The sequence below is a fragment of the Antennarius striatus genome, chromosome 18 (assembly GCF_040054535.1).
Source record: "Antennarius striatus isolate MH-2024 chromosome 18, ASM4005453v1, whole genome shotgun sequence".
Lineage (NCBI taxonomy): Eukaryota > Metazoa > Chordata > Actinopteri > Lophiiformes > Antennariidae > Antennarius > Antennarius striatus.
Window position 1 is genome coordinate 19,632,616 of NC_090793.1, and position 12,209 is coordinate 19,644,824.

At 44.3% G+C, this 12,209-nt stretch overlaps 3 protein-coding genes across 3 annotated transcripts; 2 read left to right on the forward strand and 1 right to left on the reverse strand.

Moving 5' to 3' along the window:
- Positions 1 to 3,720: 3,720 nt before the first annotated feature.
- Positions 3,721 to 4,570, forward strand: LOC137612863 (protein shisa-like-2B). The gene is made up of 3 exons (XM_068341628.1): positions 3,721 to 3,902; positions 4,084 to 4,220; positions 4,309 to 4,570. The coding sequence occupies exons 1-3, from the start codon at positions 3,721 to 3,723 to the stop codon at positions 4,491 to 4,493; spliced, it is 504 nt and encodes a 167-aa protein (XP_068197729.1). The 3' UTR covers positions 4,494 to 4,570.
- A 3,484-nt stretch (positions 4,571 to 8,054) lies between these two features.
- Positions 8,055 to 10,291, forward strand: LOC137612750 (leucine-rich repeat-containing protein 19-like). Its single transcript, XM_068341435.1, has 3 exons — positions 8,055 to 8,167; positions 8,661 to 8,823; positions 8,941 to 10,291. The coding sequence occupies exons 2-3, from the start codon at positions 8,661 to 8,663 to the stop codon at positions 9,339 to 9,341; spliced, it is 564 nt and encodes a 187-aa protein (XP_068197536.1). The 5' UTR covers positions 8,055 to 8,167; the 3' UTR covers positions 9,342 to 10,291.
- Positions 10,292 to 10,445: 154 nt separating this feature from the next.
- tmem125b (transmembrane protein 125b) lies at positions 10,446 to 11,102 on the reverse strand. The gene has a single exon (XM_068339891.1). It carries the CDS (start codon positions 11,100 to 11,102, stop codon positions 10,446 to 10,448), a length of 657 nt encoding a protein of 218 aa, XP_068195992.1.
- Positions 11,103 to 12,209: the final 1,107 nt, after the last annotated feature.

The window sequence follows — 12,209 nt, forward strand, 5'->3', positions numbered from 1 at the left end:
GTCAGAGAGGATCTGAATAAAGGACACCCACATGGATTTGACAGCAGGGAGCCAATTTGCCGGTGAATGAGTCAGGTTTAGTTTTATTGAAGGAGACTGTTGGACTTTGACGGAGGAACCAATGAGTTCTGTTGTGTTTTACATTTGGTCTGATGTTAGGAGGGATGAGTCCAAGGAGTTGGTCAGAGTTTCATAAGTGAGTGTAAGTCAACCAGAATCAGTCTCTAGACTGATCCCAGGTCAGTCTAGCTTTGACACCCTGCTAGACTAACCTAGGATCTTCGGAGACTATGTGGAGAAGCTTCCGTTTCATTCAAGATGGAGGTTATTGGTAGTTTGTTGGGGATTTTTAGATCTCAGATCCTAACTTCTTCTTTTCTACCCAATTATCTTCATGATTATCATTGAGTTGGAGTTTCCTCCATTGGGTTTTCTGGTGGAGTATCATCTTCTGGAGTCTAGAGTTTTCTGGTAGAGTATCATCTTCTGGAGTCTAGAGTTTTCTGGTAGAGTATCGTCTTCTAGAGTCTAGAGTTTTCTGGTAGAGTATCATCTTCTGGAGTCTATCTCGATGTACTGCTCCCATAGTCTTGGGACTCTTAAGTGAGCCAACTCAGGGCAAAATTTGGTTTGAAAACACTTTGCGAGAAACTGAAAAAGCTCCAGAGATCACACACACGCTCTCACCTACCGTCATGAGGTTCTCTATTGATTGACATATTGAACTCTGCTCCTGTCTGACATTCAATCGTGTCAAGAAAATGATTTGCCTTTCAGTCCTACCGACGCCAAACGAGACTGTACGATACGAAGGGGAAATCAGTCTCTTCTAAGCAGATGAACACGTCCAGGAGGATGTAAAGAAGATAGGTGGTCATCAATATCCCGATAGCTTGATGCTGGTTGGGAATGTGCTTAGTTAGCAAAAGCAGACAACATTTAAAAATCGTCTTGAAGTTCTTTAATTCAGTCGACGATGCAAGTCGACAATCTTTGAGCAAAGACTATGCAGAAAGTCAGATTTTGAATCGAACTCAGTCTTTTGCTTGACTTCAACGCATCTTGAGAAAACAGTGGTTGAGTTTGACGTCCACACCCACACGCTGATGGTTGACTCTCTCCTGATGGCTTCCGCCCGCATCACGGCGAGGGATAATAAAATAATTAGAGTGAGAAGTGCAGCTCATGTAAGGTCATGCTGGGATTTGCGGGGCGGGCGGTGATTGTTTCCGTGCAGAGGTTGAGCCGGGGGCGGTCGGCGTTCGTCGTGATGGAGGGATTGCTTACCAGGGATGATGGGCGGAGGGATGCATGGGAGGGCAAGGTGGAGGAGGGCGAAGACGGATGAAGAACTACCCGGGAGGGGGTTGGGTCAGAGGTCACGTGGTGGTGGTGCGTCAGTCGCCTCAGGCATTGATGGAATATTGGAATATTCATCGCGGATCCGCGTGTGAATCTGAATCTCCACACGTCGGAGATGCTACCTAGCACACCCGCTAACTGCTAGGTGTGCGTCCTCATGACGTCCCTTTGCAATTCTAATAATCCGCTTCCTTCTGCCAATTTTTTTCCCCTCGTTGGTGGATTGGACTGGCAGAGATAATCTGGGATTAGAGCGAGCAGTCAGGCCTGGTGTGTTCCTCATTCATTTATTCGGCGCGGACATGTTTAGCCTCCGCAGGTCATCGAGAGATTCCAACACGAATGATCTCAGGGCACAATTTAGCCGCTTTGGCCACTTTGCATGCTAAACTGAGAGAAAGGAAGAATGAGGTTGACCCCATTGTTTGTGCGTCCCTCTGTTGTCTCGTTCCTCCACCCTGCTAATCCCAAACCGACGAATCCTCGATTCCACGCACGTTTTACGGCGCAAATTTTTCTCTGGGATGGCAGGAAGACCTTCTGACATTCTCTGCCCTCGGTCTCCTTGTGTTTGCTCAAACATCCAGCAGAGATCAATGACTGCTGTGTTTGCTCTGGGCTGTTGTTCACAAGGAGAAAACACAGACGTCAGGTGTGATTTTATACAAGAGACTCCCCAGTCGTGGTGACTGATAACACATTTATGATAACACCATTTATGAGCAGCCTCTTCATTCCACATCTTAATCCCTTGTGTCTTGTTACTGCAAGAGGAGCAAATGATCCTGGAGTCTCAAGACGTCTCAATTAGAGATGATTTGTAGATTTCATGTCAACTCCTTACCTCACATTGAAATGCATGGGGGCGGCTCTCGGACCAAAGGAGTGGATTAGAGCTCATTTTTTTTTGCAAATTATTACCAATATTGTGGGAAAAAAAGGTAATAATGGATCAAACAGAGCCAAAATACCAAACCATGGGAAACTGCTGCGTTACCCAGATCCCAATATGGATTGAGGAACAATTTGTATTCCGAATAGAGTTGTATTGGATTGCAAATGTGTAGCTTAGATAAAGCTGAATGGATTTCATGCATCACTGAGAAGAAATTCTGACCATTACAATCTCCTGTGATGGAGATGTACTGTTTTAAATGAGCACGGTGCACTGGAGTCACCCCTGGAGTGTCCCCTGCCTCCTGCCCCCAGTCGGCTGGGTTATGTGAGTGTAGAAAATGAATGAATGGATGAAAAAAATTGAATGAATGAATGTTTTAACTGGATGAACCACTCTGTTGTGTTTCCAGCCGCTCTTCTCTGCTGCCGTTTGCCTCAAGGTCAAAGCTGCTGCCTCAAATCCAAGAACATGTTATAGAATATAATACAATGGTTTTATTCCCATAGTACGGTAATTCTTTTGTTCAAAAAATAAATTACTATGGGAATAAAACCTACAACAACATGCATGAATCTGTATTTACTGTCTCAGGAGGAGATCATGTATCGTTGCTGCTGCCTGAAACTGCAAAGCTGAGCTTTAATAGAGCACAGTTGATGAGGAGGTCACAAGAATGTGCTAAAAGCTGCATCATTTAAACAGAACCTTACTCCCAATAATTATATTCTAGTAAAGTCTCTACTAAGATACCAAACTAAGAATTCATCTGTCAGACATTTAAGTTCTGCAACAAGAAGAATTCTTTTGCATTTCTTCTATAATCAGCCTGAAATCAAATTTTGCTTCATCGAGATAAAAATAGGATGATAGAGGATATTGTCTCAGCATACTGTCAGCGTCTAATACAGTCCAATAAATGCTGATTTGCTTCTCAGGTACACCTGCACGTACATGTGAACCGTGGGTGAGTGGCACTCATCTTCTCCATGAAGGCATATGCTTTCATCTTATGAGCCACTCGTGGAAATGCTTCAGGAAATGGGAAGGTAAGTGTCACAGCATCTAATCCCGAATGCAGGCAAAAAGATGTTTCAGCAGGTTGGAGAGTTCAGAGAGAAGAATCACCTGGATGAGCGTGTTTGTGATTGAAAGCGATCAATCTGTTCATAACTGAGTGAGTTATTCCTGCTCACACACACACACACACACACACACACACACACACACACACACACACACACACACGGGAGGACATGAAGAACGACATGTGTCGGAATTAATAAAATAAACCCTCAAGTGTGATAACTAGAGAGAGAGAGAGACTCTCCTGTTTGCGTTGTGCGCCTCCGCGGGAGAAACGCGCTCTGTGACGCAGCGTTACGCGCAGCGCGCCGCGGCGCGCATTCGTCCTGGATGCGCTCCGGACTGAAGTTGGAAGTCTCTCCTCTCCTGCTCACAGCATGGACACTGAATGCAGCGGATATTATAACGCCGGTGGTGCGTTCGTGGACGGATTCTCCTGCCCCAGACCGGGAAACGCCGTCACCGCCGTTTACTGCTGCGGGTTCAACGATGTGAAATACTGCTGCGATGATTCCAACAGCTTCTTCCCGTATGAGTACGGGTACATGTGGTGGCTGAGGTAGGGCCATGTGAGGAGAGGGTTTGTTTTTGTCCTTTTTACCTTCTTGTGGGTGTTTTTATTCCGTTTTCATTCATTTTCTCATCTCCTGAAGTCTTTTCTTGTCACATTTAGTTGGTATTTTTAAACGATTAGTGATGTTGGTGATACTCAATCTGTCCCCAATCATCCTCTGATCCAGCATCGGCGCTCTGATTGGTCTATCCATCGCCGCCGTGGTCCTCCTCGCCTTCCTCATCACCGTCTGCGTTCTCTGTTACCTCTTCTTCGCCACCAAACCCAGTCGTCTTGACAACGGCCTCCCCCTGGGAGCCCCAGGTAAATGCATTCCTCATCCCAGCCGTGATCCGTCCTGCACTCGGGGAGACCTTTCTACTTTTAACATCGTCCACTTCTGTTTCTGCAGCCGGAGACGCCTCGGCGGGATCCAGTCATGGACGACCCGGATGTTCCGGAGGCCCTCAGGGATTCCGGAAACACCTGATGAGCAGGAAGCTGGACTGCAACAACCAGCCGCCGGACCCCGACATCCTGTTCCAGAGGTGCTTCACGCCAAACATCGCCAGCGTCAAAGTGGAGAGCCCCCCGTAGGTGTAGGGAACCGGGATCTTCTTGGACATCTAACCACCTCCTCACCGCCATGCAGCCGCCATTGAGTTTGTGCGATTACTTTGCATCTACTTTCATCAAGAAAAAGCCAAAGATTTAAAAACTATCAAAAACGGTTGAAACAGGAAGGAAGCGGGGATAAAATTCCGCCCATCAAACCGGTGAGGCTGTGAAGTCAGGGAACTGGAGGTCGGCACATCCGCGGCCTTTTACTCAGGGATATCTGAGGAGGATCCACCATATATATATATATATATATATATATATATATATATATATATATATATATATATATATTCTTTTCTTCTTTTCTTTTTTTAAAAAAATGCTTTAAACTATGTGTTTTGGAGATAAAAGTCATCTATAAGCGCAAACGTACCGAGTCCTGGTGGAGGAGGAAGGCAGGAGGTGGAGGGGATCGCTCCTCCATCGTTTCTCCACCAGTCAGGAAATGATTCCTGGGTCTGGATTGTTTGATTGTGCAGAATTTGGAGTTAACTAAATGGAATTCACCCCTGAATTATAAACCTCCCATCTTTCCTGCCAAACTGCGCCCACCCACCCACCCTGACACCATCGGAGAATATTTCCTGCTCATAAATAGCAGCGAAACAGGTTGTACTTTAATGCTGCTTCCTGACAGCTGTGCCAACTTTCAGTCTCTTTTTCTTCAACCTGTCCTGAAGGATGGGTCTCCATCTCGTGATCCTGTGTGGGAAGAAATTTGATCTTTACTTTTGGATGGAATCCAAAGATCAAGGAAAAAACATTTTTGATTGAATCCAGATGGATTTGTTTCACCAGAGACTGAAAAATATCAAAATTTGGTCTCACATTTGACTGCAGAAAGAAATGTACAGTTGTGGATGAAACATGTAAAACTATGTGGTTTACAGTGTTGTAAATGTCTTTACAGTGTTCGTGCATACATAAGAGGGTCAAAGCTGCATTTCTAACATGCTTTATGCCCTTTGATTCTTTCTGGAAACTTTCAAGTGCCCTTGATTTTCTATCTCAGAACCATAGCTTATGTATTTCTAAAGCCGTGCAGAAACGTAACGTCTTGTAATTCCTGATGTTTTGCATGTTGATTTTAAAAAATCCGACCTCAAACGTGTATATATATATATATATATATATATGTTTGTTTGTTGTTGTTGTTTTTTTTCTAACAGTCTCATTTTTGTCGTTTCAAAGGCAGCAAAAACAATACAAGTGCCACGTCCTCGTGTCAAAACGTGTTTGTGCAAATTCACGTAATAAACGCCATCGACTGCTGGTCACGTGTTGATACAGAAATCCTCGACTTGCATCGCGTTCGTCCGTCAGGTCCAGAGGTCGATTTTAAAAGAGCGTCAGCGAAACCAGGATCAGAAGAAACTTTACAGAGCAGATCATTTAAGGTCAGCTGGTGTGGAATTGGACCGGGCTTTTGATGCCATCAACTACAAAGTAATATAAATTAGGAAAATATTAGCAGCAGATGACATTAAATTTTATATCAGATCTTAAAAGCTACAGCAATTACTACAGAAGCTTTCTTTGGTACAGCCTTATAATAAAGCAGCGCTACTTCAATTCTAGGCCAGATTCTGAGCAGCAAAGGAAGAAGCTCCACATTATTCCTCAGTACAATTTTTTAATTACTTCCATTCAAATATGATGACATAATACAGTGTAATTATGTGAACCACTAACGGTCATAGAATCCTGAAAACAACCTGGATTAAAAGGTGATTATTTGTTGTTGTTTTTTGGAGATGTCAAAGCAGAAAAGAAAATATCCCACAAACACACAAGAGCGAATGTCGTTACCATCGTTGGCCTGTAATCCAGAATAATAATCTATTTACAGAAGACTATAAAGTTATACTTTTTGTAATGCATTATTTTTAAACCCCTATTGATCTGTTTTACTCATATTTTCCAGTTTCCAGAATATTTTTCTCATGAGTTTTAACATAAAATCTCCGAGCCTCTCCTTGTGATTTAAAGTATTTAAAAGAAAGAGACTGGCCAATGAGAGGGAACGTCAGATTGTTGTATTTGAGTTCTTTCATTGCATAACCCTGAGAAGTAAGCAGGAAATATTCTGAACATGTGTGAAGGGCGAGGAAAAGACGGCGTCCTTCAACAAAGGCGATGAGGAGGAGGATGACATTGAAATGCTTTGAATGTCGTAATAACTGTTAAACGGTCCTTTTAAAGCCGGTTTATTGTATTTTTTTTTACAAAAGGAATAGCGCCTCATCCTTCAGTGATGGTTTGTTACCAACAATTTATTGTTCATCAACTGACACTGAGAATAAAGCTGAGGAGTCCTGTGCGTGAAACGTTTTCCAACACTTCATCGTGTCTGCAAGTCTTTAGTGAAATAAACACTATTTCAACTTTCATACAGGTTTGGTGACGATCCACATGCTGCACGTTAATTAAAAACGTTTCATTACTTTTCCATGATGATTTCATTTGTTAATAGTAAATTAGAAGCATCAACATGATTTCTTGTGGTCAGGCCTGCAGCAACAGGTTGGTGCAGTACCCCGGTCGGCCACAGGGGGCGCATACCGCAGCCCAACCAGTGTGGTTGTTTTATTGTAAGGAATTCAGCTTCTTATCTGCTAGACGTGACGTTCAAAGTGTGTTTTTTTTTTTTTTTGTATTATTAAAGAAGTATGATTGGATTCTAATGCAATATTTTGGAGAAATACATTTGAGAAATATCATTTCCTCTCTGTCTCTGATGCATAAGAAACATAAAACGAGTCATTTATGTCAGATTGGGCTATATCACACATCAGCATCCATCATCCATACTTACATACACACATTCACACACACAGTTTATAATTAGTGCTGCTTAAAAATAAAAATAAAAAATCCCATTAGAATGAGTTTCTGGTCAAAGAAAAATTTTCCTCAAAGAAAATTACATTTTTCTTCACTCCTTTACTTATAATAGAGAAATGTTCATGACAGAACATTTCAAAAGAGGTTTTTTTTCCTTAATGGTGACCTTGTTCGTATATAAAAGCCATCATAGTGGGGGAGATGTTAAAAGCCCACGGCTGTGAGCCTGCGTCACGTCAGAGGCGTTTGAGTGGTTGAGTGTGTGTGTGTGTGTGTGTGTGTGTGTGTGTGTGTGTGTGTGTGTGTGTGTGTGTGTGTGTGTGTGTGTGTGTGTGTGTGTGTGTGTGTGTGTGTGTGTGTGTGTGTGTGTGTGTCCGTGTGTGTGTGTGTGTGTGTGGAGATGGTGTCTAGTGTGAAAACAGCTCCACTATCTGGCCTCGGAGCACAGATGCAACCAATCTGAGAATTAATCCGAAGGGATTCCTGGAGCCAAGATTTGATTTTTTTAATCCCAATTTTAAAAGATTAAATTCTTGAAATTAGATTTTTTTTTTCCATATATAAAAGCTAAATGAAAAAAAAAGGTAATGCATTTTATGAATCATGATAGGAGCAGTGATGGAGGTTAAAGTTACTCATTAACGTCTCCGTCTTGAGGGCACGGCGCAGGAAGAGGAGCATTATGGGATGTAACCTTTGCCCGACAGGTTACTGTTTTTTCCACAAGCAGCTGAGGAGGAAGACAAACAGCAGGTAGAAATCAAAACCAGGACTCCAACGCCTGACGGACGCCACGTTTAATTCAGGTAAGGTGTTTTTGAGATTTGTGTCGCCATGGATACGCATGTGGGTCGGTCGGAACCGGTTCTGTGTCGGGGTTTGACATTAAATATGTAAATTTCAGACATACAGAATGAAAAAAGAGTCCTGGATTATAGATTATAATCTCTCAGTGTCTTAATCCTGCCTTTAAATGAAATGTTTGGCAGCCCAGGAACATGAATAACAAAAATTATGAATGAAACGTGATCACAAACCACACCTTTATCCTCTGGATTACAGATTAAATACATTAAAGATTGTGTTATTTATTCTGCTCTGATATTTCAGGGTTAAAAAAAAAAATCCCAAACTAATTTCATCGTGAAATTAAATTTGTCTAAATCAGGATTTTTCTGGCGCGTCATGTGAAATTTCCAGTTTCGGTCAAGACGTCTGTCAGTGATTAAACCGTCGGTCACACATTAATCACCTGCTGACCCCCTGACCCCCCCATGATGATAATGATGTCACACACAGATGGGTCGGTGGAGCTGCTGCCTCCTTGTGGGGTTTCTTCTGTGTGTGCTTTTCACCAGAGACACCCACCCGAAGCCTTTAGACAACGACGAGGGTCTCAGAACCCATCAGAGACGCCTGCTGATGGAGGAGGATCGCTCCAACAGCTCGAACCCTATAAGAAGTAGGTATTTACAGCTGGGTGTGTTCAGGGAACCTTGGACTTTACGGTTGTTCCTTACAACAAGCCTGAGTGTGTTTTTACTGGTGTGTGAATCCAATCTTCTCCTCTTCCTCCCAGTGGCGTCCAACCCAAACGAGGGCGGGAACTCTCTGGATTGGAGCTACATGGCGGCGGGTCTGGGCACGGCCCTCACCGTCTCCCTCCTCATCGTCATGGTGGTGAAGTTCCGCCTCTTCCATCGCTTCCTGGCCAGCTACCGCCACTCGCTGCTGCAGGAGGCCGACGGCGTCAGCCAGTACGGCCAGGAGGACGTCTACTTCCCCAGCAGCGTGACGGGCCGCATGCAAACGGTCGGCGCCAGAGCGGTGGACGACGACGACGACGGCTTCATCGAGGACAACTACATCCCCACCGGAGACAAAGTGAGGGAGGAGGAGAGGGGGAGGATGGAGGAGGTGATGGGGGAGATGGAGCTGGAGGATAGTGACGATGATGACATCCAGTTCACCATCGGGTGATCAGGGAGGGGGGGGGGTGTTCGTCTAGGAGTTTAAAAAAAATCACTTCAAATAGAATTAAAGCACCTAAAATGATTAAAGTCACCCCGTCTGGATCCTCCTGATCTGCATCAGGATCCTGAAGAAACCAGGAGGAGAAACCGTCTGACATGAGTGTGTGAGAAGAAGGAAATGTGTGTGTTGGCGAGTGTTACTGCTTATCATGGACTTCTGTTGAAGAGCCATCCAAAAATGAAGGTTATCCAAGACGAGAAGGAACCAGGAGGACTGTTATCAACTCTTGACATCTTTAAAATGAGAGATGAAATTATTATTATGTGTTTCCTAGTGGAAAAATCCAGAATCACATTTATCTGGAGGGTTTATCTCTGGATTTATTAACTTCATCTAAATCTACAACTAGACCCGATTCCCACAAACCTCCCGTGTCGTATGTCTGTTTTTATTCTCCATGATTCCTTCTTTTTAAGTTGTTTCCACTGATTTTTCTGATTTTTCTAATTTATTTCTTATATAAATAAATGTATTCAGCTGTTAGGTCGCTGATGAAAAGATGTGTCAATGAGAGTCGAATCATTTTTTTATGTGTTTGTATAGATGGAATTAAAAAAAATTTTAAATTATCAAAATACATTAATAAATAATAAAAATAATGATAAAAATAACCAAAAATAAAAATAAATAAATAACAAAAATAAAAACAAAAATAATTAAAAAAATAAATTAATTTTTTTTTAAAATGTCTTGATGCTTCATCATCTCTGACGGAAGGGGACAGATTTAATTGAATCAGAAACAAGAAAGTTTTTTAAAAAAATGTGTTTGTAGAGCTGGAATAAATAAAATTTTAAAAAATATTTTAAAAAACAATAAATAATAAAAAATAATGATGAAATAAATAACATTAAAATAATAAAATAAAAATAATTAAAAATAAATGTTTTTTTTATAATACCTTGACGTTTCATCATCTCTGCTGGTTACAGAATGTTTAAATGTTGTGTAGATGTAATAAAATCATGTTGTCACACCCAAACTGCATCCGTTCATCTTTATTGACTGGTCCAGCTGTGATGTTTGAGTCAGCGATCGGGAGTAGTTGGTTCAGATCAGGCTGGTCCTGCTGGACGACGCCGCCCTGCTGGTGGCGTTCATCTGTCCTGAGATGCTGAACACCCTCCTCATCCTCCTCGCCCTGTTTGTCCTCATCACCATCATCATCATCATCCTCCTCCTCTGCTCCCTTCTTCTTTTAAGGTAGATTAACACGCTGTAGCCCCCCACGGCCGTCGCCATGGCGACCCCAGCTCCCATCAGCACCAAACTGGACGCCAGCATCTCCCTGCTGTTGCGACCTCCTCCTCCGCCGACGGTGGCCACCAGGAGGAGCGCCGTCCCGCAGATCACCACTGCCACCCCGACGGCGGCCATCAGCGCCGGGTCGGCCCCCCCGCCGCTCCTCAGCTGGTCGATCCGGCGCCGGCTGCGCACGCAGTTCATGTCCTGGACGGCGGAGCTGAGGAGCTGCTTGAGCAGGACGACCAGGGCCAGGAGGCAGAGGGTGGCCCCCACTCCGAGGCGCCACTCCCCCGACGCGCCGGTGGCGCCGGAAAGGACGCCCACGCCCCCCAGGCCCAGGCCCAGGACCAGCCCCACGGAGGTGCAGTAGCACAGCAGGGAGCGGCGGGGGTCCCGGGACCACCACAGCTCCACCTGGTCCTCCAGGACGATGGCGTGGGGGGGGTGGGAGGAGGTCTGCATGCCTCAAAGCTGATCAGGATCAGAATAAATCAGAAATATGGCGATCAATAGAACCCGATCGGAGCGGTTTCATCAGGAGGAAGGTGCGGATACTCACTCGGAGTTGGACGAGCGTCACGGGTTCCATCCCATCTCTCATCCTCGGCATCGCTGGAGTCAGTTTGGAGTTTTCAGCTGTTTTATCTCCCCCATCCCCTGAGGACAAACCCCCCCCAGCTCTGATGGAAGTCCTCAAACAGGAAGGAAAATGTTGGACGTTCTCCGTGTGGAGGCAAGAAAACATCCAGACGAAGAGGAGTAACCTTCATCACCGCCAGAGAAGTCATGACGGGGTTTACTGGTGATCACCACGGCAACCGCACAAGCATCTGTGCCTTCTCCACCCCCTGTGCCAGGCAGAACAGGGGGTGGAAAACCCCTCTCCCCGGGTCACAATAGAAGTGTTGGATCACGGTTTGGTGACACATCCACTGCGCCGCCACTCCAACAATGGGCTGGGGGGCGGGAGGCGGGGGCTGTTACTCGTGACGGGGGGCGTTGTGTCGCTGTTGTGATGTCAGCCACTTGTGATAATGGTGTTTCTGTGATCCTGAGGATGGCGTCATGCACACGCGGAGCGCAGATCAGGGTGATCTGTAAGTGTGTGTGTGTGTGTGTGTGTGTGTGTGTGTGTGTGTGTGTGTGTGTGTGTGTGTGTGTGTGTGTGTGTGTGTGTGTGTGTGTGTGTGTGTGTGTGTGTGTGTGTGTGTGTGAGTCATTCAGGCCTCCACCTTTAGTTGAAGATGTTCAGAAGAACTTTTCACCTTCAGTTTAAAGGGTTACCCTTAACCTTTGACCTTCGGATAGTCTTTCTGCTCGAGCTTCCATTTTTTCATTCAAGCAGCACCAATCTTCATATTTAACACTTAAAATAAACATAAAAATAAACTTCAGTAGATTTTTCTGTCAGTTTAAGGACATCACCTTCATTTCAAACACAAATATTATTTTATAGTTGCTCTGGTTGGTTTGAAATTAAACACATCACCACAGAAAATGTCAAAAATGGTCACATGACCAGGCATTCTGTCCTAATAACTACAGTAGTGCATCAACAGTACATATATA

What these genes read in the sequence shown, in the direction of transcription:
- LOC137612863 (XM_068341628.1), top strand. Translation starts at nt 3,721, where the DNA reads ATGGACACTGAATGCAGCGGATATTATAACGCCGGTGGTGCGTTCGTG. An exon ending in GGGTACATGTGGTGGCTGAG is followed by an intron (nt 3,903 to 4,083) that starts GTAGGGCCATGT and finishes CCTCTGATCCAG; the next exon opens with CATCGGCGCTCTGATTGGTC. An exon ending in CCTCCCCCTGGGAGCCCCAG is followed by an intron (nt 4,221 to 4,308) that starts GTAAATGCATTC and finishes CTGTTTCTGCAG; the next exon opens with CCGGAGACGCCTCGGCGGGA.
- LOC137612750 (XM_068341435.1), top strand. Translation starts at nt 8,661, where the DNA reads ATGGGTCGGTGGAGCTGCTGCCTCCTTGTGGGGTTTCTTCTGTGTGTG. An exon ending in CAGCTCGAACCCTATAAGAA is followed by an intron (nt 8,824 to 8,940) that starts GTAGGTATTTAC and finishes TCTTCCTCCCAG; the next exon opens with TGGCGTCCAACCCAAACGAG.
- tmem125b (XM_068339891.1), bottom strand. Translation starts at nt 11,102, where the DNA reads ATGCAGACCTCCTCCCACCCCCCCCACGCCATCGTCCTGGAGGACCAG.